The sequence below is a fragment of the Epinephelus lanceolatus genome, chromosome 3, assembly GCF_041903045.1.
Source record: "Epinephelus lanceolatus isolate andai-2023 chromosome 3, ASM4190304v1, whole genome shotgun sequence".
Classification (NCBI taxonomy): Eukaryota; Metazoa; Chordata; class Actinopteri; order Perciformes; family Serranidae; genus Epinephelus; species Epinephelus lanceolatus.
This window is the reverse complement of record NC_135736.1, coordinates 34,396,446-34,417,948: the sequence shown is the minus strand read 5'-3', so window position 1 is coordinate 34,417,948 and position 21,503 is coordinate 34,396,446. Positions and strand designations below refer to the sequence as shown.

The 21,503-nt window shown below is 39.2% G+C and overlaps 1 protein-coding gene across 1 annotated transcript in view; it reads left to right on the top strand.

The window, feature by feature from the left end:
- sorcs3a (sortilin related VPS10 domain containing receptor 3a) overlaps nt 1-21,503 on the top strand; it is a 324,139-nt gene that overhangs the window by 260,403 nt on the left and 42,233 nt on the right. The window contains exons 17-18 of the mRNA XM_033623946.2: nt 1,660-1,773; nt 4,089-4,260. Coding sequence (XP_033479837.2) covers nt 1,660-1,773; nt 4,089-4,260 — 286 coding nt within the window. The remainder of the gene's footprint in view (nt 1-1,659; nt 1,774-4,088; nt 4,261-21,503) is intronic.

Genomic DNA, 21,503 nt, shown 5'->3' with positions numbered 1-21,503 from the left:
TAGCTTAGAATAAAGACTGGAAATGAAAACTCAGCTACACCTGGCAACCAGTCTATTTGTTCAGCTAAGCTAATCACCTGCTACTAGCTTCATATGAAACATACAGACCTTCAGGACATCAAATATGGCATCTTGGTCAGCGGCTATCAGGAGCAGATTCTGTAGTCTCGCGTGACCAGCCTCCCTTACTTTGGAATGGGAGTCTGGGGACATTCGTCTTTCGTTTTGTAATAGCGTTGCCATAGGTACGGCATGTGTGTTACATGCAACAGTGATGTTGCAGCTCTGCAATATAACTGAATCAAATGAAATCATATCCATTTTCTTGCGATGCACTGAACACTTCCTTTTTCTGTTGTAATACGGACAACAATTTGGGGAACAGCAATTCCAGTGTAAGGCAAAGCTAATCAGCCGTTATTCGAGGAAGTACGGAAGTACACGGATTTGGATCCAATCACATCACTGCCGCTGGGAACCAGCGCTAGTTCTGTTATAACTTTCTTATGGGAATGTCCACAGACGACAGAGTCAGCCAGCATGCTGACGTCATCGGCATCTGTGTAAGAGACTACAGATTCTGATGCTAAAGGCACCCTTTGGCTTCTGTATGAGAGGCACCAGCCTTTCAATTAACTCCATTGTAAACCCATCCACAGCAATGACAAAGTATAAGGAGCTAGAAAGTTGGCGTAGGGTGGGAAGAATTTCACCAAGGAGGCTGCAGTTGATGTCCCATGTGAAACCAAATAGTACCAGCAGCATAGTTACTGTCACGTGACATACATCATGTGAAACTCAGTTTAAGTTATGCAACAGACATACTTATTTTAACCAGACCCATGAGTTTTTCTTGCCTAAAACTAAAGTAACCTTGGTGACAAACGTACATTTCCAATGAAAACAAAAGTTTGTTTTGAAAAGACACAATGCATGTTACAGGCAGAAATTGACATGTTGTCCCCAAACATCCAAAACTGATGCTAGAGAGATTCCTGAAGTGTCATAGTTTGAAGTGGTGAAATCATGTGAAGGTTGAACCACAATCCAAATTCTGCAAATAGACCTAGCTTTAGCAGTGTTGTATTCAGTCTCACTCTGTAGCGAAACTTTTGTCTGTTTGTCCCCAAAGACACCATACTATTCTACCTCTCAAGCCATATGCACCAGTGCAACCAATGTGCTTTGACAGCTTGTTAATGAATAGTTCACACTGTCGTTACCAAAGAGTCAAACTAGACTAGTCAGCCACTGTTTTTTTCCCTTCTGTTTATTTGTTCTGGCTTGGTGATTAATTGATAAATCAATGTCATGACCATTATTAAAGTGGACACTTGCTTACCTTGCTTTGTTAGATGTAAATCATGTTCTGATTGGAAACGCTAGCAGGCAACTGAGAGTCTGTCATCCTTGTGTACACCAACCCCCCTCCATAGTGTGTTTCCATACACACTGTTTCACACTGCTGTGGCACATTTGTCAACTGTGGCCTTAATCAATATGTAATAATGGTGCGTCTCTGTGCCAGACAGGCCCCAGGTCACCAGTTATAAAGAGATAGATAAGACAGGGATGTGGAACACACTGTATGACAATATGTCCCTTCTCACATGCTGATATTGATCAAGTGCCGTGTGGATGTGCTTTGTTGTCCAACAGTGATTATGGATATGAGCGCCGCAGCGATGGGAACTGCCGGCCTGCCTTCTGGTTCAACCCCTCCACTCTCTCCAGAAGCTGCAGCCAGGGTCAAAACTACCTCAACAGCACAGGGTGAGGACTGTGTGATTTCATATCATGTGATGTATGTTTATGTGAATTTCTTCTTTGCACAAACACGTCTGTATTGGAGGCTCTTTCTTAGATGCTCAGGCAGGGTTTTAGAGCAGATACTGATCCCGGAACGAGAAGTAGCTGTAGCAGAAGTAGCTGTAGCTGGTGTAAAGGAATACTTCAATCCCCAAATAACCATTTTACTCACTCCATGCTACTTTGAATTTGGAAAGAAAACCGCTGTGCTTCACTGCACATTGAACAAAACAGAGAAAATTCTTGGTAAATTGAAGTCATAGGGGTCCACGTTTGACACCAGAAGAACTATATCAAAACATGTGTTTACAAACTGCAGTACAGCCCAAGTCTCATTTATCTAGTTGTATTCTCAGTGCTTCCCAAACACATCCATTTTTGCTTAAACATTTCTATTTAAAACACTTCTGCATAAACAGTCTGGGGCATGGATGAGTAGAGCGCCTGCAATGTTATGCAGAAGTGTTTCAGATCATAATATTTTAGCAAAAATGCGTGTGTTTGGGAAGTCCTGAGCATAAGACTGGATAAATGCAACTTCAATGCGACTTAGATTATATTGCATAAGTTGTGTGTGAGTTTGTAAATGGATGTTTCAGTATAGTTTTGCTGCTGTTAAATGCAGACCCCTATGAAGTGAGCATTGTGTTAGTTCAGGCAGGACACGATATCAAGATCAGCTCACATCCCAGCTACATCAGCTGATCTCAAACAGCCCAATCTACCGATGGAGCATCTGATTGATGGAAAGGAGTCAGCTGATAGACTACATGATTCCTTTCTATGCAATCAACTGGTGAATCTCATTCAGGGCACCCTATTTAAACTGCTCTGGCCTGCCTACTGTCGCTTCTTCCTCTGCAAGCCGCTTTGCAACCCGCTTCCACCCCAGCTCCGCCTTTTCATGCTGTGTCTGACTTATCAGTGTCATTTCTGGTTGTCATTGATGCTGCTCTGTTTTGTTCCCGGGAGGTCTTTGCAGCTGCTCTCACTGCCTTAGGTTTTCCATGTAAGCGCATGGAACGGCAGGGAGGTTTGTTCTCTCTGCCTCAGGCTTTCCTGTTTGCATATGGAAGGGCAGAGAGGTGTGCTCTCTCCACCTTAGGCTTCCCACGTACGCTTGTGAAAGATAGGCCCAGAAAAGGCAGAGAGGCCCCAGAACAGAGCCATACCACCAAATATAATACTGCAAATGGAACTAAAGTGACTAAAGTGGTCCTGACTGAACTTCAGTTCGTTAAACATTGTCTGTATTTGAGGCTCAAGTTTTCTTCCCAAATTTAACTTAACATGGGGGGGGGAGTAATTTATACACGAACGATCATTTGGGTGGTGAAGTATTCCTTTAACATGCTGGCTAACAATGCGGGCATACAAAACTCTGATAAATCCATTATTATAATCCTGCAAAAGCCCATTTGTTGAAGAAAGAGTTTGAGTTTAGTAGTGTTAGAAATAGCCGGCCACACACAAGTGGTAACAGGGTCATTTCACAGTAAATCTGCCTTGCAACAGTTTTGAGTGTATTCAGTTACGCAAGGTTGTTTTAAGCTCACAAATATCAGTTGTTATTTATAACAATATGATTGCGTTGTTTCTTCTCAAAAAATGTACATAGCCTTACTTTAATTAAAGTATGTGAGTATTGCTTCCATCACTGGCATAAACTTACTTAGATGTGGTGAAGGGGTCAGGTGGCCATGATGATTCTGGCATGGGGAACATTGTTTGCTCAACTTATTTTAGTATCCAGATTTACTGCACTTCCCCAAAGCTAAAATTACTACCACTGCACTTCACCATGTCAGTTTAGTCACTTGTGATAACACGTTCTTATACCAAACACTCATATTGTTTGTATCTGTGGCGTAATAATTTACTTTCACTTGATGTTCTCTCTTGTGCCAGCAGGATATGTCTTCTGTGTTAGTTTTGAGGCTCCCCAGGGGACAGACACCTTGCAAAGCTTAATCGCAGTGGGAGTGTTTTTATTCACCAACGCTGTGATTAAGCTTTGTAAGGTGTTTCAGCCTCTGACACACAGCTTGTGTTGTCACTTGTCATCTGGTCTGGTTTTTGCAGTTGGAAGGCACAACAGCTGTACTGACACACCACTCTGCAGAGTTCAACAACATTGTTTCTAAACCACAAGTACATGTAGCATCAAGGGGATTAGTTCAAAAACTGAAGGACTGCATAGACTTGAGTAGATTAAACTGGTAAAAGGGGCAGAGTACAATACAGTTAAAGAAAAACATTTCTTTTGGATCTTTCCCAAGGTACCGTAAAGTGGTGCTGAACAACTGCACTAAAGGAGTTAAAGAAATGTACACGGCCAGAAAGCAGCAGTGCCCCAACAGACCTCCTAAAGGACTATTGCTGACAACGAAAAACGGAAAACTCACCGCCAACCTGGGCAGCAACGTCACCTTCCTGGTGCATCTAGATGAGGTGAGAACACAACACCCATACTAATCTAGCTGAACACCCTCAGGCAATCAGGCACTGATTTATTCAGTTGATTTTTCGGTAAAGCTGCATGATTTAGATTTAAAGATTTATTCTTGTTGGCGACAGTTTTGTAAGTTTACATCCAGCAGACAAAATACAAAATTAGCATAAATATAGAGTCATGTTTCTGGCAGTCTAAGTCCAATATTCACGGTCTTTTTAGCTCTGTTTTGGTCTCCACCAACTCTGAATTGCCTTGTTGTTAAAAAGGCGCTGTACAAATCAACTTGCCTTGCCTTGCTGGGGGATGTCATGTTAGATCCAGTGGCATCTAGTTAGGTTGCAGAACTGAATCTTGTGGCAAGCCATGTAGAAGAACTATGGTGACTGACGTCGAAACACGACGTTAGTTTGTTGGTTTGACGGTGCTACTGTAGAACAACATGGTGAACTCTGTGGAAGAGAGTTTGGAATATTTTATACAATTTCTGCTAATAGATGTCCCTAAATCCTACACACTTGACTTTATAAAGAGCTATTTTTTCTGAAATAGCTTCCCTCTGCCTCTGGAAAAGCTAAAAGCTGAAAGACACTAAAATGATATTTGTTTTTTCGTGCTCTTTTGCTAAAACCTGCTGCCTGACACACCTGGAAAAGAGGTTGAGGTAGCAGTGAGTCTGAACCAAAGCAGTAATATTGAGTGCTGTTTAACTAAAACAATAAGCTGAAAGATTCAACTGCAAGACTTTAAATGCTCTGTGAAGATGAGGCGATCATCAGGGTTCATTACTATGATTGACCACTAATCACATTAGAGTATACATAGTCATTTTTAGCATTGATAAAGATATTTATAAGTGCAGCTTCAAACCTTTTCTTTTTAAATTTGTGCATTTGTTTGAAGGGGCAGGAATCATGGTGTTTTCATCACCTTAGGATGAATTGTTTATATCCACATACAGAGCAGGTCATCTTCCACAGAATCCACCATGTTTCATTGCCATATTTCTACAGTTACCTAAAAAAGACAAACCAAACACTTGCACTACACAGGGCCATCCACGTTTTCGCATTTTCGTGTTCGCCACCAAAGTTTTCCTACATGCTTGGCACATGAGAGAGGTTTCAATTGGTTGCAGTTTGCATCCTCAGCCACTAGATGGCACTAAGTCCTACACACGACAGACCTTCTAATTAGTAACATTTCCTCATTATGTTAATAGAAAACATTAATGGCTTTGCCTTACATTTCCCTTATACATGATTGCTGTTTCAAATGAGTTGTATACGAAAGTGCTTTCTAGTACACAAGGCTGAAAGGGGAAATACAAAAATATTCATATTCACTAACAGAACATTTTCTGTTTTGAGAATTTTTTCTGGCTAGTAAAGGAAACATCATATGTGGCATCCCACAGGGCTCGATATTGGGTCCTCTGTCCACTTTGTACATGTTGCCTCTTATCCAGAAACACTGCATACATTATACACTGATGACACACAGTCGTACAGATCCTTGTTTCCTGGACACTTAAACTCTTTTAAATCACTGGCTGGATGTAACATAGATATAAAAACTTTAATGTCTCAAAATGTCCTGCAGCCCAACAAAGACAACATTGAAATTTTTATGTTTTTTGACATACATTACCAAATATGTGTTTTCATTTAGTGTCAAGAATATTTATCATAAGTTTAAGGGCACATAAAGCAAAAGTCATTGTGTCTGTGACTCTACAACAAGAAATGAGACCAAAGGGGCTGCATGAAACTGATTTTTAAGGCGTATTTTTTTGGCTTTTAAAAATTGAAGACATAGTTTACAGAACCCTGAAGCAAGAATGCCAAAGTTTGAGTACTGCCTGGGGATTTTTAGGAAAGCAACCACGTTCTAAACACTCTAAAGTTTAATAAAGTCAAATGGCTTCAAATCTCCCATGCAGTGCAAGAGTTGTGAGCCAGAAGCAAAAGTAAAATACCTCACCTGAGACCCTGAGAGGGTTTGAGGTGCTATGTTCAGAGTCAGGCTTGCCAGGCTTCTTGGTCGCTAGGAAACTGCCTCACATGTTTCCCAGGAAGAATATGGTCCATTGATATTAACTGCAGGCTTTTGGGGCATTAGCAACAGAAGCGTTTTTCTGCCACTGGAACAGCTCAAGGTAAGTGCATGTCCCCCGGGGTCTTGTCCAGGCCCAGTTGTCATATTACTGTGATGAGTTGAGGAATCGAGGCCTGTTTCTTTAATTAAGAGGGGGATTGTCTTTAAGGGTAGGGTTAGACGGAGGGTGGTGGGTTGCAAAACTATGTGATAAAAGAAGAGAGGGGTGGGTAAAGAATCCTTGTGGCATCAGCCCTATTTGAGAAAATTCTCAAGATGAATTCAACGTTTAATTTATATTCATGAAGGCTGCATTGGATGTATTTCTCGGGGAGAGCAAATGCCCTTAAATATTTAATGGGTAGAAGACTCTGTGGTGCACATCCACATTTAAAAATAAGTAGGAAATCTACCAAAAAAAAAAAAAAAGTGGACACCTGTTTAAGATATGATATGATCAGCTCCACTACATGGTACATTTACTGGTCAGAACAGGTTTTTGTATTGGTTTGGAAACCTGTTATGTAACACAATAATTACAGCTACGGATGGGCTTTGTAAAAGTGACTGACTTCTCACTAAGCGGCTGGCAGAGGAGTGATTGGCTGTGCCTAAATGACATCAACCAAATCTCAAACAATTCATGAAGAATTTAACTGCCGTTCCATGTTTGGCATCAAAGGGGGTGGAGACACAGGGAATTTGAGGCACTTGCAAATTCACTTCATTTTCTCTCTGCCAGTTATAATGGTTTTGTGTTTAAAGCATGTGGTGTATGTGAGTGTGTTGGTGAAAAGAGAATTTATATATGAACATAGCATTGTTTAAATGGCATGCCTGAAGTGCATTAGCTCATCTTTTGCCCAAAATACACATAATTGCATGACATCAAACTGACTGTAAAGAACAGTATATTGTAGGGATGCACGATCCATTGGCCATACATCAGTATCGGCTGATATTCGCCGTGTTGACTGCCATCAGCCTATCAGCAAATAAGATGGCATTCGCCGATGTCGGTGGCTGATGTTTTTGGTTGTGTCACATCAATTTTCCACAGGCTAAAAAAGCAGGGCACTATGACTAATGACATTCCATCACCCCGGGGACAATATAAAATGTGTTTTGGACAAATGTAGATCTTTGCAGGGATGTCTTTGTGACGAAAGGACGTAATAAACTCCCTAGCGACACATCGGTGGATACACCCTGTTGTTTCCCTGATAATGCTACAGTGTGAACAACAAATCCGTGTTGAAATGGGAAGCAGGAAAGCTAGTTAGCGTTAGCTCCAAGCTCCAACTAAAGGCCTTTGCATACTGACTCTGTGTATTTCAAATGCATTTTTTAATCCGTCATCTGAGCTGTGCTCCCTCTCTGTCTCCACAACTTGTGTGCAGTCCACATCCTCCTCCTCTTCATCTTCATCCACCTTAATATTGCTATCTGAGTTATGAAATGATTCTGTATGCCCCGTTCCTCTCTCTTGTTGTGGCCGTGTCCCGCCGCCACTTTTTTTCGTCACTGATTCTTGGTCAAACATCTCTAAAGGCTCTGACAAATGTGGGAAAAGCAGAAAATCAAACCTGTTGCAATTTGTTTCTGACTCATGATAGACACAACGGAAGGTCTTAATTACTTTTAGATGTGCGACATTTTCGGATGAAAAAACAAACTCGGTGTGCAAAGGCCTTAACTGCTGAAAGAGGTTGCATTGATTTACATTCAAGCTCTGTTCAGTACAAATTACTATTTGGGCAAAGATGAATTAAAGCATTCTCATGATGTGATCTTGTAAAATGTACTTGGGGTGAGAAACTTGAGTTAATACAGTTGTTTGAGGGAGAAATTTGTTGATGTTTTCACAGCAATATAAAACAGATATTAGAGAGAGAATTATGATATATTTAGTAGAACATCCTAAAGTTGTTTTAAAGATGTTTTTTGTGTGTCTATGATTGGGATAATAAGGGACTGAATCACTTTAAACCAGTTACCCTTTTTTTGCACAAAAGGGGAATAACAACAAAATAAACTAAACTAATCAACAGCAACAAAAAATATCAGTTTTGGCTACTGGCTAAATTCTTATTTTAAACAAGAGTATTGGTATGGGCTCAGAGTCTCATAAGCAATGCATTCTTAGAAAGTCCTGACTAACTCCAGTAAACACTGCGGTCAAGACTCTCCTAAGAGGCTTTCAAAAACACTTGAGTCCATTTTCTGCCACTGGTTCATTTTTAAATCAACAAGTACGACAGATCAAATCAAATGGTGACACAGAGCAAGCCAGGCTTCCCTCTTTGTTCAATGTTATCATGAATCAGATTTGGCTTCACTTTCGCTGGCACAGCTTAAGTAACCAAAGCTTTGCCAGCTCAGTGCTTAAGTTGGAGAGTGGACACTGGTGAGACTGTGCTCCATTTTTGTTCTTTCATCAGAGAGACATTATTTTTATTCCCACAGAAAAATTCAGGTTTTTCTTCAGTTATTTTAGGTTGTAAAATAGCTTTATAATTGTCCCCTTAAGGTGTGAAAAAAAAAACTTGAAAGTATTTATTGTACTGTGGTATTTTAGTCACTCAGTGTTCAGCTCAATTCAGATTTGTGGTGCCATCCCCTGATGCCATATGTGAGGCCATCGCTACATTACGTTACATCCCCCGTTCAAGACGGGGTAGAAGTTCAAAAGACACAAAGTCGTTCCTTCTTGGTTAAAATCAGCTCCCTGTGATCTGCCTAACAATTGTTTTGTCAGTTTGAATTTTTATCAGCCACTTCTCTGTTTCACACTCTAGTCACATTTGGGAGGAAATGTTCTACACTTCTTGCTCATGCTATCTTTTTGTGAAACTTATTTCTGCCCCGGTGGGAAAGCTAGATGGAATCTTATGCCGACGAGCATTGTGATCGAACATGACAGGCGCAACTGCTGAGGATTCCCACCTAAAATATTAACTGCAGTGCTCATTTTCAGACTCTGTCTTGTCATAGCATTAGACTTGTCCTGACTTGTTTGGCTCTTAAAGATTAGTCGACAGGAGAAACATGAAAAGTAAACACCTTTATACTCTTATTTCCCATGAGACACAGGTGGTGAACTACCTTTCAGTTAAAAGAGTTTTTCCATCGATGTACTCATTTTAATAAGGTATAAAATAGAGACAGCCCAGTTAATATTTCATAGAAATCAAGAATGTGTCAAACTGTACATTTAAAGCTAGTTGATTTTTTGGCCACTTGAAAGCAACATAACAACCTATAAACACATTTACATTCACATAAGACCTCACAAAGTTGTTATGGCAAACATGCAACTGGATATATAGAGATTCGGAAGAATATTAGCATTTACTTAGTGTGTGTTTCTGGTCACATAATTATATGTGAATATAAGAATCCTTTTACTAGACCAGGTTTTTTTCTGGCAAGAATGGCGATCATTTAACTTCACTTGCCTACTTGCAGTCATGCCTTCTATGTAATAGTGTGAACAAAAAGCCAAAACGTGAGTCTTTCTTTCGTCTTCACATAAAAAAAACATATTAGTTTTTAGCATTTAGTTCAATAGTAATACAAGAGAGCTAATGCGTCTTAAGTCACCAAATATTACTGTGTGGGCAGATGTGTTAATACACAGCCTCAAGGCAGCTACATGTGGGCAAAGCCAAAACACATCCATCCTAACCTCAATACCACCATTACAAAGTCTTTAAATGTTGATTTTGACAGTTCATTTAGAATTTAGATGTGATAGATTGCTAACTGCACTGTCATACTCATGTAAACAATGCAGTGAAATGGAGGGAAAATGTCCTTTCATTTGAAAAATATGTCTATTTCAATCAGCTTTATGAAAAGATTTATTCATGTTTGTTTTCTTTTTGTGTAGAAATAAGTATGGAAACAATTTTCTGCTGGAAATGAGCTTTGAGCTACAGAACATCGGGTGCAATTAATGTATTTTGCATTTTTCTTGTTTGATGATTTAAAAAATATATATCTTTTATACCCCATCTAAGAATTATCTGTCATTTTGGAAGAACTGTATATCAAATGCTGCATTCAAAGACCAACTCACTCCCCATAAAAAAATGTTGGCACCGTACTTTTTAGCAAATACATTACATTTGCATGTTATTATGTAAATGTATCGTGCTGTGGGTAACATGGTTCAGTTTAGACGCAAAAATCACTTGGTTACAGTTAGGAAAAGATCATGTTTTGTCTTAGAATATCTGGTTTTTGTGGCACAATCCTGATGGATGGAAATGCAGCTATGTCTCAGAAAAAAAAGAGGGTCGTCATAAAACATTAAAGTTTCAAGGTCAAGGTCCAGGTCAGCTTTATTATCCCCGAGGGGCAAATTGTGGTACAGCCAGCAGCAATCACATCTAAAATACAATAGACAGAAAAAAACAAGAACTGCAGATAGGAAATAATAGATAATAGACACAATAATAGGCAAGGCAAGGTAAGGCAATTTTATTTATATAGCACCACTACCAAAAACAGTGCAGAAAATGCATTTAAAAAGCAAACATAAAGCAAAAGCAACAGCAGACAAATATAAAAACAATAGCTACAGATTATCCTAACAATAAGTTACATATCTAGTTCACTGGTAAGCTGCAGTAAATAGTAAAGTTTTAAGCCCTGATTTAAATGAGTTGACAGTTTCAGCCGACCTCAGATATTCTGGAAGTTTGTTCCACAGACGGGGAGCATAGAAACTAAAGGCTGCTTCACCTTGTTTGGTTTTGATCCTGGGAACGCTGAGTAAACCTGTTCCAGATGATCTGAGGGGTCTGGATGCTTCATAACGTACAAGTATATCAGAGATGTATTTAGGCCCGAGACCATTTAGTGCTTTATAGACAAGTAACAAGATTTTAAAGTCTATCCTTTGACACACAGGAAGCCAGTGCAGTGATTTAAGCACTGGTGTGATGTGCTCCACTCTCTTGGTGTCGGTGAGGACTCTGGCAGCAGCGTTCTGGACAAGCTGCAGTTGTCTGATTGATTTTTTACTCAGGCCTGTAAAGACACCGTTACAATAGTCCAGCCTGCTGAAAATGAAAGCATGAACAAGTTTTTCTGTATCTTGTTTAGACAGAAATTCTTTTATTCTTGCTACTTTTTTAAGGTGGTAGTAGGCTGATTTAGTAATTGTCTTAATGTGACTATTGAAATTTAGGTCTGAGTCCAGAACTACACCAAGATTTTTGGCTTGATTTGTAGGTTTTAGTGTCATGGTGTCAAGGTGAGCACTGACTATTGATCTTTGTTCTTTGGGGCCAAAAACAACTATCTCAGTTTTTTCTGTGTTTAGTTGTAGAAAATTCTGGCACATCCACGTATTGATTTCGTCAATGCATTTATTTAGTAGATATAGGGGACTGTAGTCATCTGGTGACACTGTTATGTAAAGTTGTGTGTCATCTGCATAAGTATGGTAGGAGATGTTATGATATTCCATAATCTGAGCAAGAGGGAGCATATAGATGTTGAACAGAAGAGGCCCAAGAATGGACCCTTGAGGAACTCCACATGTAATCTTTGTTTGCACAGATTCATAATTGCCAAGTGACACAAAGAAATCCCTGTCTTTTAATAAGATTTAAACCAATTTAGCACAGTGCCAGAAAGTCCCACAAACTTTTCTAGTCTGTCGAGCAGTATGTTATGGTCAACTGTGTTGAATGCAGCACTGAGGTCCAGTAATACCAGAACCGAAATCTTTGATGCATCACTGCTCAGATGAATGTCATTTAAACTTTTACAAGTGCAGTCTCAGTGCTGTGATGTGCTCGAAATCCAGACTGAAAGGCATCAATGGAATTGTTTTGCTCCAAGAAGGTGTTAAGTTGCTGAAAAACAACCTTTTCAATGATCTTTCCTAAAAATGGTAGGTTTGATATGGGCCTGTAGTTATTTATTACTGAGGCATCCAGAGTAGGCTTTTTTTAAGAGAGGTTTAATGACTACAGTTTTCAGGGCCATTGGAAAAAGGCCTCACTGAAGAGAACAGTTGACTATCTGTAGTATATCTGATGCTATGCAGTTAAAAACATCTTTAAAAAAGCTTGTAGGCATAGTGTCAAGGCAGCAGGTAGTGGACCTAAGGTTTCTAACTATGTCTGTCAAAGTAGCATAATTTAATGGGTGAAAAAGTGCCAAATTAACTGGAGTAGTCTTATGAGGCACAGGTGAAATAGCCACTTTGTTGGAGTTACAGACTTTCTGTCTTATCTTTGAAATCTTGTATGTGAAAAAAGAAACAAAGTCATTGCATGCCTTGGTGGATAGCAGTTCAGGAGGGACTGACGCTGATGGGTTTGTCAGTCTGTCAAAAACAGTAAATAAAGTCTGTGCATTGTTGTTATTTTTGTTGATAATCTCAGAGAAAAAGGACTGCCGCGCCCTTTTTAGCTCCAAGCTATAGATGTGCAGACTTTCCTTATAGATGTCATAATGAACCTGGAGTTTGGTTTTTCGCCACCTGCGTTCTGCTTTTCTGCATTCTCTTTTTTGAGCTTTTATCTGTGTGGCGTTCCTCCATGGTGGTTTTTTCTTACCAGAGACAACTTCGACCTTCATGGGGGCAATATTGTCCATAATATTCATAGCTTTAGAACTGAAACTATGAACCAGATCATTGACAGAGACTGAGGGCACAGCTGGTGTGGGTATGAAATCCTTGGTGAATAGTGTACAGGTGTTTTCATTGATATAGCATTTTCTGATTACCCCTGTTGTACTTTTACTGGTGTCAGCGGAGATGGCCATTTTAAAGAAAACACAGTAATGATCAGAAAAGGCAACATCAGTCACCACAACCTCAGAAATGTTGAGCCCTTTGGAGATAATTAGATCTAAAATATATCCCTTATTGTGTGTTGGCTCTGTTACATGCTGGGAAAGTTCAAAGTTGTCCAGGATGTAGAAAAGTTCTTTCACACTGCCATCTTTGGGATTGTCAATATGAATATTAAAATCACCCACTATAACAACACAGTCAAAATCAATACAGACAACAGACAATAGTTTAGAAAAGTCATCAACAAAGTGTGCACTATATTTTGGAGGCCTGTAAATGGTTACTAATACTGCTTGACAGGAGGATCTCAACTGCAGGCAAGGCAAGGCAAGGATCCCTGACTGGGACAGAGACATCCTCTGAATGCCTTGGGTGATGTGGAGCAAAGGGTCAGATGAAGGGGCAGAGATGCAGGCTGTCTGTCTCTGTGCCATGTACTTGTCCTTGGCTCTTATCTGTCCATTCCTGTTTTGGTATGGCCTTCCAAGAGCATGAAGTAGGTTGGCCCCGAGTAATCTGCATCCAGTGATGTTCGGATGAATCCCATCACACTGAAAGCGATCCTTACAGTTCCAAAAGATGTTAAAATTGTCAATAAACTTTATCCCATGAATGAAGCATGCCGATTTCAGCCATGTATTCAGGGCAAGGAGTCTGGTAAAAGACTCGATTCCTTTCCCCAGGGTTGGAATGGGGCCAGAAATGAACACATTTTGTGACTGACAGTCACTCAGTTTCTCCAGGAGCAGGAAAAGTCTTTTTTCAGGATCTCAGAGCCAGTTTTTCCTCGTAGAATGTCAAAAGACCCAGCATGGATGATGATCCTCATGTTACTGGGGTGTGTAGAGAGGATCATTGGCAACAGCTCGGTTAGCTCCCTGACAAACGTGTCAGACACTGTTAGATTTTCAGTCTTTGCCATTCTTACATGCTTGGTTATTGAGTCTCCGATCAGGATGGTATCTGGCTGATCAGGTGTGGTGTTAGCGATACTTCTCCTGGCCCTTGGCTTCTCAGGTGTGGAGTTAGCATAGTTTTTTCTGGCCCTGGGTCTAGCAGTGGTTTTGGGGCTTTTGCTTGCATTTTGGATAGCCTTGGCCTGCCTGGGTTCAGTGTAGTTGGTATTGTCACATATTTCATTTGGAGCCAGTGCATCATACCTGTTGTGTAGAGAGAGTTCAAGTGGAGGGGTGAGCGTTGGGGCTCTCTTGACTGATTTCCTGCTGGATTTGCCTTTGTGTCTAGTGACATCAGACCAAGTCCTGGCTGGAGTTGATGCTTTTGGTCGAGCACCAGTCCTGTGCCAGTAGGAAGGGTCATTAGGGAAGGCCAGTTTGGGAGCCTCTGCAGCTGATCCAGTGGTGTTAGGACATATCCATGGGATTGTGTCAGCCAAGTCAGCGATGGTATGCTCCACATTTGTTGTATTTCCATATACACCAGTCTGTCCATCAGCACCTTGTATGTTAGCTGCCACAGAGTCAATGAATTGCTCACTCTCACGAATTTGTTGTAGCATTTCATTCTTCTTTTGAAGCTGCATTATCATCTCGGTTAGTCGCTCACACTCTGTGCAGCTCACAGATTTTGCCATCTTGTCCTTGTCCTAATCACAGGTTTCCCATCACAGACACAGCAAAAGGCTTGCACTGTGCCTCAGCCCTGCTCACACAGTACTAAAGTGGTGAAAAAGTGGCGAAAATATGGCAGTAGTCCTCTGTATCTTTCACAAATTAAAGTCCCAATGCTTTGTAAGTATCCAGGATCTACTTTCTGTAGCTTTTAGCAGGAAAAAACAAGTATATCCACAAAAGAATGTAAGCAAAGCGGAGCGCAAGCAGCAGAGCGTCTGCACTGTAAGAAAGCCGGAAGCAAACATTAAGAAGTCCAAACCAGCTAATGAAGGTAAAAGTTAAAACAGATTCAATAAAACATGAGTAAAACATCCTCATTAAGGTATAGTCAACGTTAACAAGGCAAAGCTTGCGCAGTAAGTACAGAAGCTGGTGTGCTTTGTTGCAAACAGAATCAATGTGCTGATCGAAAGACAGATTATCGTTAGTGGCTAAAAAGCCGCCACAAAGCGATGACTAGCTAAAACACAACCGGCAGCTTTGCAGGCAGCTCACCTAGGTGACACACCACCCATCATTTCCACGCCCCCTCCATGACAAAGTCAAAATATAAACTACATCACTTTAGAAACATGTATATGATATATGTGAAACTTGCAGATATAACACACTGGTAGAAACATACAATGCCAATATTTCCTTCTGGCGACTGGGCTGCTTAGACAGAACGAAAAGTCAAGCCCACATCTGCCTCATAGGGAAAAAAAAGATGACAACTTTCTCCCCAGAGGGATGTAAATTTAAAAGAAAATGCAGTTAAATCACATTAGAATATATAAATAAATGGGTAAATTAATAAATACAAATGTATCTTTTTATGAAGCCTCTTGTATTTTTTCTGCTGAAAAAAACACATTTTTTGTCTACAACCATTTTCCAACTATGTAAACATATAGGGCAGTGCAGTTAGTATTTGATCATATCTTAATTCAAAATGTGCAAAATCAATTTAAAAATGATTAAAATGTCACAGTATAGTATGTTGTCCCAAAAATCATAAAAATGTCATAGTGTAGTATGTCGTCTCAAAGATGATAAAAAATGTCACAGTATAGTATGTCATCCCAAAATTCATAAAAATGTCATAGTATAGCATGTCCTTTCAAAAATCATAAAAATGTCATAGTATAGTATGTCATTTTAAGAACGATAAAATTGTCATAGTATAGTATGTCGTTTTAAAAATGCTAAAAATGTCATAGTACAGTATGTTGTCCCAAAAATGCTAAAAATTACATAGTATAGCATGTCGTTCCAAAAAGGTTATAAAGCTCTAAATGGTCAAGCTCCGTCATATCTTAGAGAGCTCATAGTGCCTTATTATCCCACCAGAACACTGTGCTCTGAGAATGCAGGGTTACTCATGGTCCCTAAAGTCTCCAAAAGTAGATCAGGAGCCAGAGCCTTCAGCTGTCAGGCTCCTCTCCTGTGGAATCATCTTCCTGTTGTGGTCTGGGAGGCAGACACCGTCTCCACATTTAAGACTAGACTTAAGACTTTCCTCTTTGATAAAGCTTATAGTTAGGGCTGGCTCAGGCTTGCCCTGTACCAGCCCCTAGTTAGGCTGACTTAGGCCTATTCTCCCGGGGGACCTCCTATAATACACCGGGCACCTACTCTCTCTCTCTCTCTCTCTCTCTCTCTCTCTCTCTCACATGTCCTGTTACTGCATCTTGCTAACTCGCCCGTACTGTCACTAGCTCGGCTTCTTCTTCGGAGCATTTGTGCTCCACTGTCTCTCAGGTTCTATATCGCAGTGGTGCCTGGATAGTGTGATGTGTGTGGTTGTGCTGCTGCCATGGTCCTGCCAGATGCCTCCTGCTGCTGTTGTTATCATTAGTCATACTTCTACTGTTATTATACATATGATTATTGTCACACATGAATACTATGAGATATTAATATATACTTTCAGCATATTGTACCACAATAGCCAGAATTATAATTATAATATTATTACTTTCATTAATGTTGTTGTAAGCTACTGTCATTACCGTCTGTCCTGCATCTGTCTCTGTCTCTGTCTCTGTCTCTCTCTCTGTCTCATTGTGTCATACGGATTACTGTTAACTTATCATGTTGGTCTATTCTGCACAATATCTATTGCACGTCTGTCTGTCCTGGAAGAGGAATCCCTCCTCAGTTGCTCTTCATGAGGTTTCTACAGTTGTTTTTCCCCCGTCAAAGGGTTTTTTGGGGGAGTTTTTCGTTATCCGCTGTGAGGGTCCTAAGGACAGAGCGATGTTGTGTGCTGTAAAGCCCTGTGAGGCAAATTGTGATTTGTGATATTGGGCTTTATAAATAAAATTGATTGATTGATTGATTGATTGATTGATTGATTGATTGATAGATAGTATGTCATCCCAAAAATCATAAAAATGTCATAGTATAGCATGTCGTTTCAAAAATCATCAAAATGTCATAGTCATAGTAAGTCGTTCCAAAAAAAGATAAAAATGTCATAGTATAGCATGTCGTTTTAAGAATGATAAAAATGTCATAGTATAGCTTGTCATTTCAAAAATCATAAAAATGTCATAGTATAGTATATCGTCCCAAAAATCATAAAAATGTCATAGTATAGCATGTCGTTTCAAAAATCATCAAAATGTCATAGTATAGCATGTCGTTTTAAGAATGATAAAAATGTCATAGTATAGCATGTCGTTTCAAAAATCATCAAAATGTCACAGTATAGTATGTCGTTCCAAAAAAAGATTAAAATGTCATAGTATAGCATGTTGTTTTAAGAATGATAAAAATGTCATAGTATAGTAAGTCGTTCCAAAAAAAGATAAAAATGTCATAATATAGCATGTCGTTTCAAAAATCATAAAAATATCATAGTATAGTATGTCGTTCCAAAAAAGATAAAAATGTCATAGTATAGCATGTCGTTTCAAAAATCATAAAAATGTCATAGTATAGTATATCGTCCCAAAAATCATAAAAATGTCATAGTATAGCATGTCGTTTTAAGAATGATAAAAATGTCATAGTATAGCATGTCGTCCCAAAAATCATACAAATGTCATAGTATAGTATGTCATTCCAAAAAAGATTAAAATGTCACAGTATAGTATGTCGTTCCAAAAATCATCAAAATGTCACAGTATAGTATGTCGTTCCAAAAAAGATTAAAATGTCATAGTATAGCATGTTGTTTTAAGAATGATAAAAATTTCATAGTATATTATGTCGCCCCAAAATTCATCAAAATGTCATAGTATAGCATGTCGTTTCAAAAATCATAAAAATATCATAGTATAGTATGTCGTTCCAAAAAAGATAAAAATGTCATAGTATAGCATGTCGTTTCAAAAATCATAAAAATGTCATAGTATAGTATATCGTCCCAAAAATCACAAAAATGTCATAGTATAGGATGTCGTTCCAAAAAAGATGAAAAGGTCATAGTATAGCATGTCGTTTCAAAAATCATAAAAATGTCATAGTATAGCGTGTTGTCCAAAAATCATAAAAATGTCATAGTATAGTATGTCGTTCCAAAAAAGATAAGAATGTCATAGTATAGCATGTCACCCCAAAATTCATCAAAATGTCATAGTATAGCATGTCGTTTTAAGAATGATAAAAATGTCAGTAGTATAGTATGTCGTTTCAAAAATCATAAAAATGTCATAGTATAGCATGTCGTTTCAAAAATTATAAAAATGTCATAGTATATTATGTCGCCCCAAAATTCATCAAAATGTCATAGTATAGCATGTCGTTTCAAAAATCATCGAAATGTCATAGTATAGTATATCGTTCCAAAAAAAGATAAAAATGTCATAGTATAGTATATCGTTCCAAAAAAGATAAAAAGTCATAGTATAACATGTCATCCCAAAAATCATAAAAATGTCATAGAATAGCATGTCATTTCAAAAATCATAAAAATGTCATAGTATAGCATGTCGTTTTAAGAATGATAAAAATGTCATAGTATAGCATGTCATTTGAAATATCACAAAAATGTCATAGTATAATATGTCGTTCCAAAAATGATAAAAATGTCATAGTATAGCATGTCGTTTCAAAAATCATAAAAATGTCATAGTATAGTATGTTGTCCCAGATATCATAAAAATGTCATAGTATATCATGTCGTTTTAAGAATGATAAAAATGTCATAGTATAGTATGTCGTCTTAAAAATGATAAAAATGTCATGTTTTAAATATTGAAATTTACACATGAAACCAAACCATAAAGCATTGGCTTATTTTTCTCTTGAGGGCACGAAAACCAAAATAATGATCAAAATAGGCTCAAAGGCTCCTCAGAGGTGACTCCAGGGTTGGGTGATATTTCATTATGGTGTGCAGGTGACACCATTCACATTACATCACGTATTTTCATTTATTGTTAACATCAAAAATATGAATTCATGCAGCTTTAAATAAAGGCATGTTAGCCAAAGTAATTTTATTCTATTTCACAGATGTCGTTAGAAGTTTTCTTTTTTCACTTGTGGTACTTCTTATGATGTCAGGAAAATAGCACGTTTCTAATCTTACAGTTGATAAAGTATTACATGGCATACATTTACCCTCACTGCAGATAAACCTCACACTGCTCTGTCCACTGTGGAAATACCCCACACTTTCCAGAAGTACTCACAGCTGTGGTGTCTTTTGTTGTCACCCATCAGGCCGACACTGCGGTTTCAGGTTTGACACACACCTGAACAAATGCTGGCCCCGTGTAGCCAAACCCCTGTCAACCTGTACAACAGTGCTTTCATTGCGAACCAACACCGAGTCCCAGCCTCGAGGCTCCAGCCATCGTATGTTTGGATCTGCTCGGGCCTGGGAGACACACGCACACAAAGAGTGACATTTAGAGAGGCGGGTCAGCATCAGTCTCATGCAGATAAGTGAATCCCATTGTGGCTGATATAGAGAGCAAGCGTGAACACAGAATGGATAGCAGACACAGGGAAGAGCTGAGTGACATTGGCGCCACCAAGTCCGAGTCTTTTTAGTGTGCCAGCTCATTACAGCTCTAAACAATGCCCACACTGTAAGGCCCTGTTCTTAGCTGTTCTCCATTCTCTCCAGCCACTTATCACAGATATCATTTTCCAGGCAAGGTGACGTGAAATATACCCAAAAGCATCAACCAAATCTCCTGTGATTTCACACTCGAAGGCACACAAAGAAGGGACTCAGGTAGCGAGGGATGGAAAGAGCAAAAGAGCAGGAAAGAGAAAACGAACAATGGCTGTATTTGTTTTGTTTCTGTGTGCGTTTTGGCCAAGCTGGAATGCAAATGCCGTGTTACAAATGTAGATCCCAGTAGCATTGCGCTACAATGTGCCAAGGGGAGGCTGGGAGTTTGCCTTCGCAGGCCTGAGGGGAAGCGCACAGATTCGGTTGCTGTGGCAGCTGGAGCCACCAACACTCACGCTGTGTGCTGATCTTCAGATAGTGCCAGATGTAATTCCCAGAGGAATCCGTGCAGGCAGATGAAGACTCGCACACACCATGCAAAGTCAAACATGGTGGGGTGCATATGCACAGATGCACATGTGACACACATTTATACACTGTATGTACACTCCTAATCTTACCACTAATGATATTAAGTATTAAGAAAACAGCAATTTATTCATGTTTACCAAACCGTTTCTTTGGAAATTAGTATTTGCTAAATTTGCAAAACAAAGACCATCAGTGGCTGTTTTATGAAGCAGATTGTTCTTGGCTAAACGAGTTGGAAAAAAAAAAAAATATGAATCCAGCCTATCGGAGATGTAAGCACCCTCAGTCTGAAATTGAAAGAGCAACTATAATTACCTAACTATGTAATTATATGTAAATGCCATAATTATATAGTGCAACTATAAACTTTGATGAAAATGAACATACATTTGCAAAGAGCAAGTAAGTGCCAGTCTATCATTTAAATGAAGAAAAATCATACTGACCCAGTAGAATAGTGCATTTATTCACTTCTTACATGTTACAAGTGTTACCAAGGTTAATGTTGTGTTAACCATGTATGGAGTTGTAGACTATATGCAGTGTACTTCTAAGACATGGGCTGCACTGAGTATTCCATATGAGCGTGCTTTTAGTATGCTTAAACAGTACGTGAGATATTTTAGTCTGTCTGAAACCTTAGTATGAAACCAATAGTGTGTATTTCCGTTAAAATATTGCAGTATGCAATCACTTAACACTTTAAATATCCCAAGATGCAAAACGTAGACAACAGGCGTGATATATTTATTAAAGTTATTATTAAATTGCTGTCAGAGCTTGTTGTGGATAATTTGTTGCCCTCGAACCAAAAAATTGTCTGTGATGTTGGTCAAGATTCAGTAAAACTTGCTTCCAATAAAACCAAAGAAAGTTCAGAGCACTCTGAAGAGAAACCAGGAGGCCGATCAGAAGTCCAGTGCAAGAAGGTTTATTCTTTGTTCAGAGATGACTTACTTTGACTTAAACCCTTTTGCTCTTTGGGGAGCATAGGTCATTCATGAACTTCCTCCAGCTGGTTCGGTGTTGGGCGATCTTCTCTGCTTCCTTTCCTTTTGAGTTCCGCCTCGACAGACCTTTTCCAGCTGTTTCTTGGTCTTCCCGGTTTTCTTTTACCTTAAGGGTTCCAGGTTAAGGCCTGTCTGGTTGTGTTGGAGGATGGTTTTTTCAAGGTGTGCCCGATCCAGCCCCATTTCCTGCATT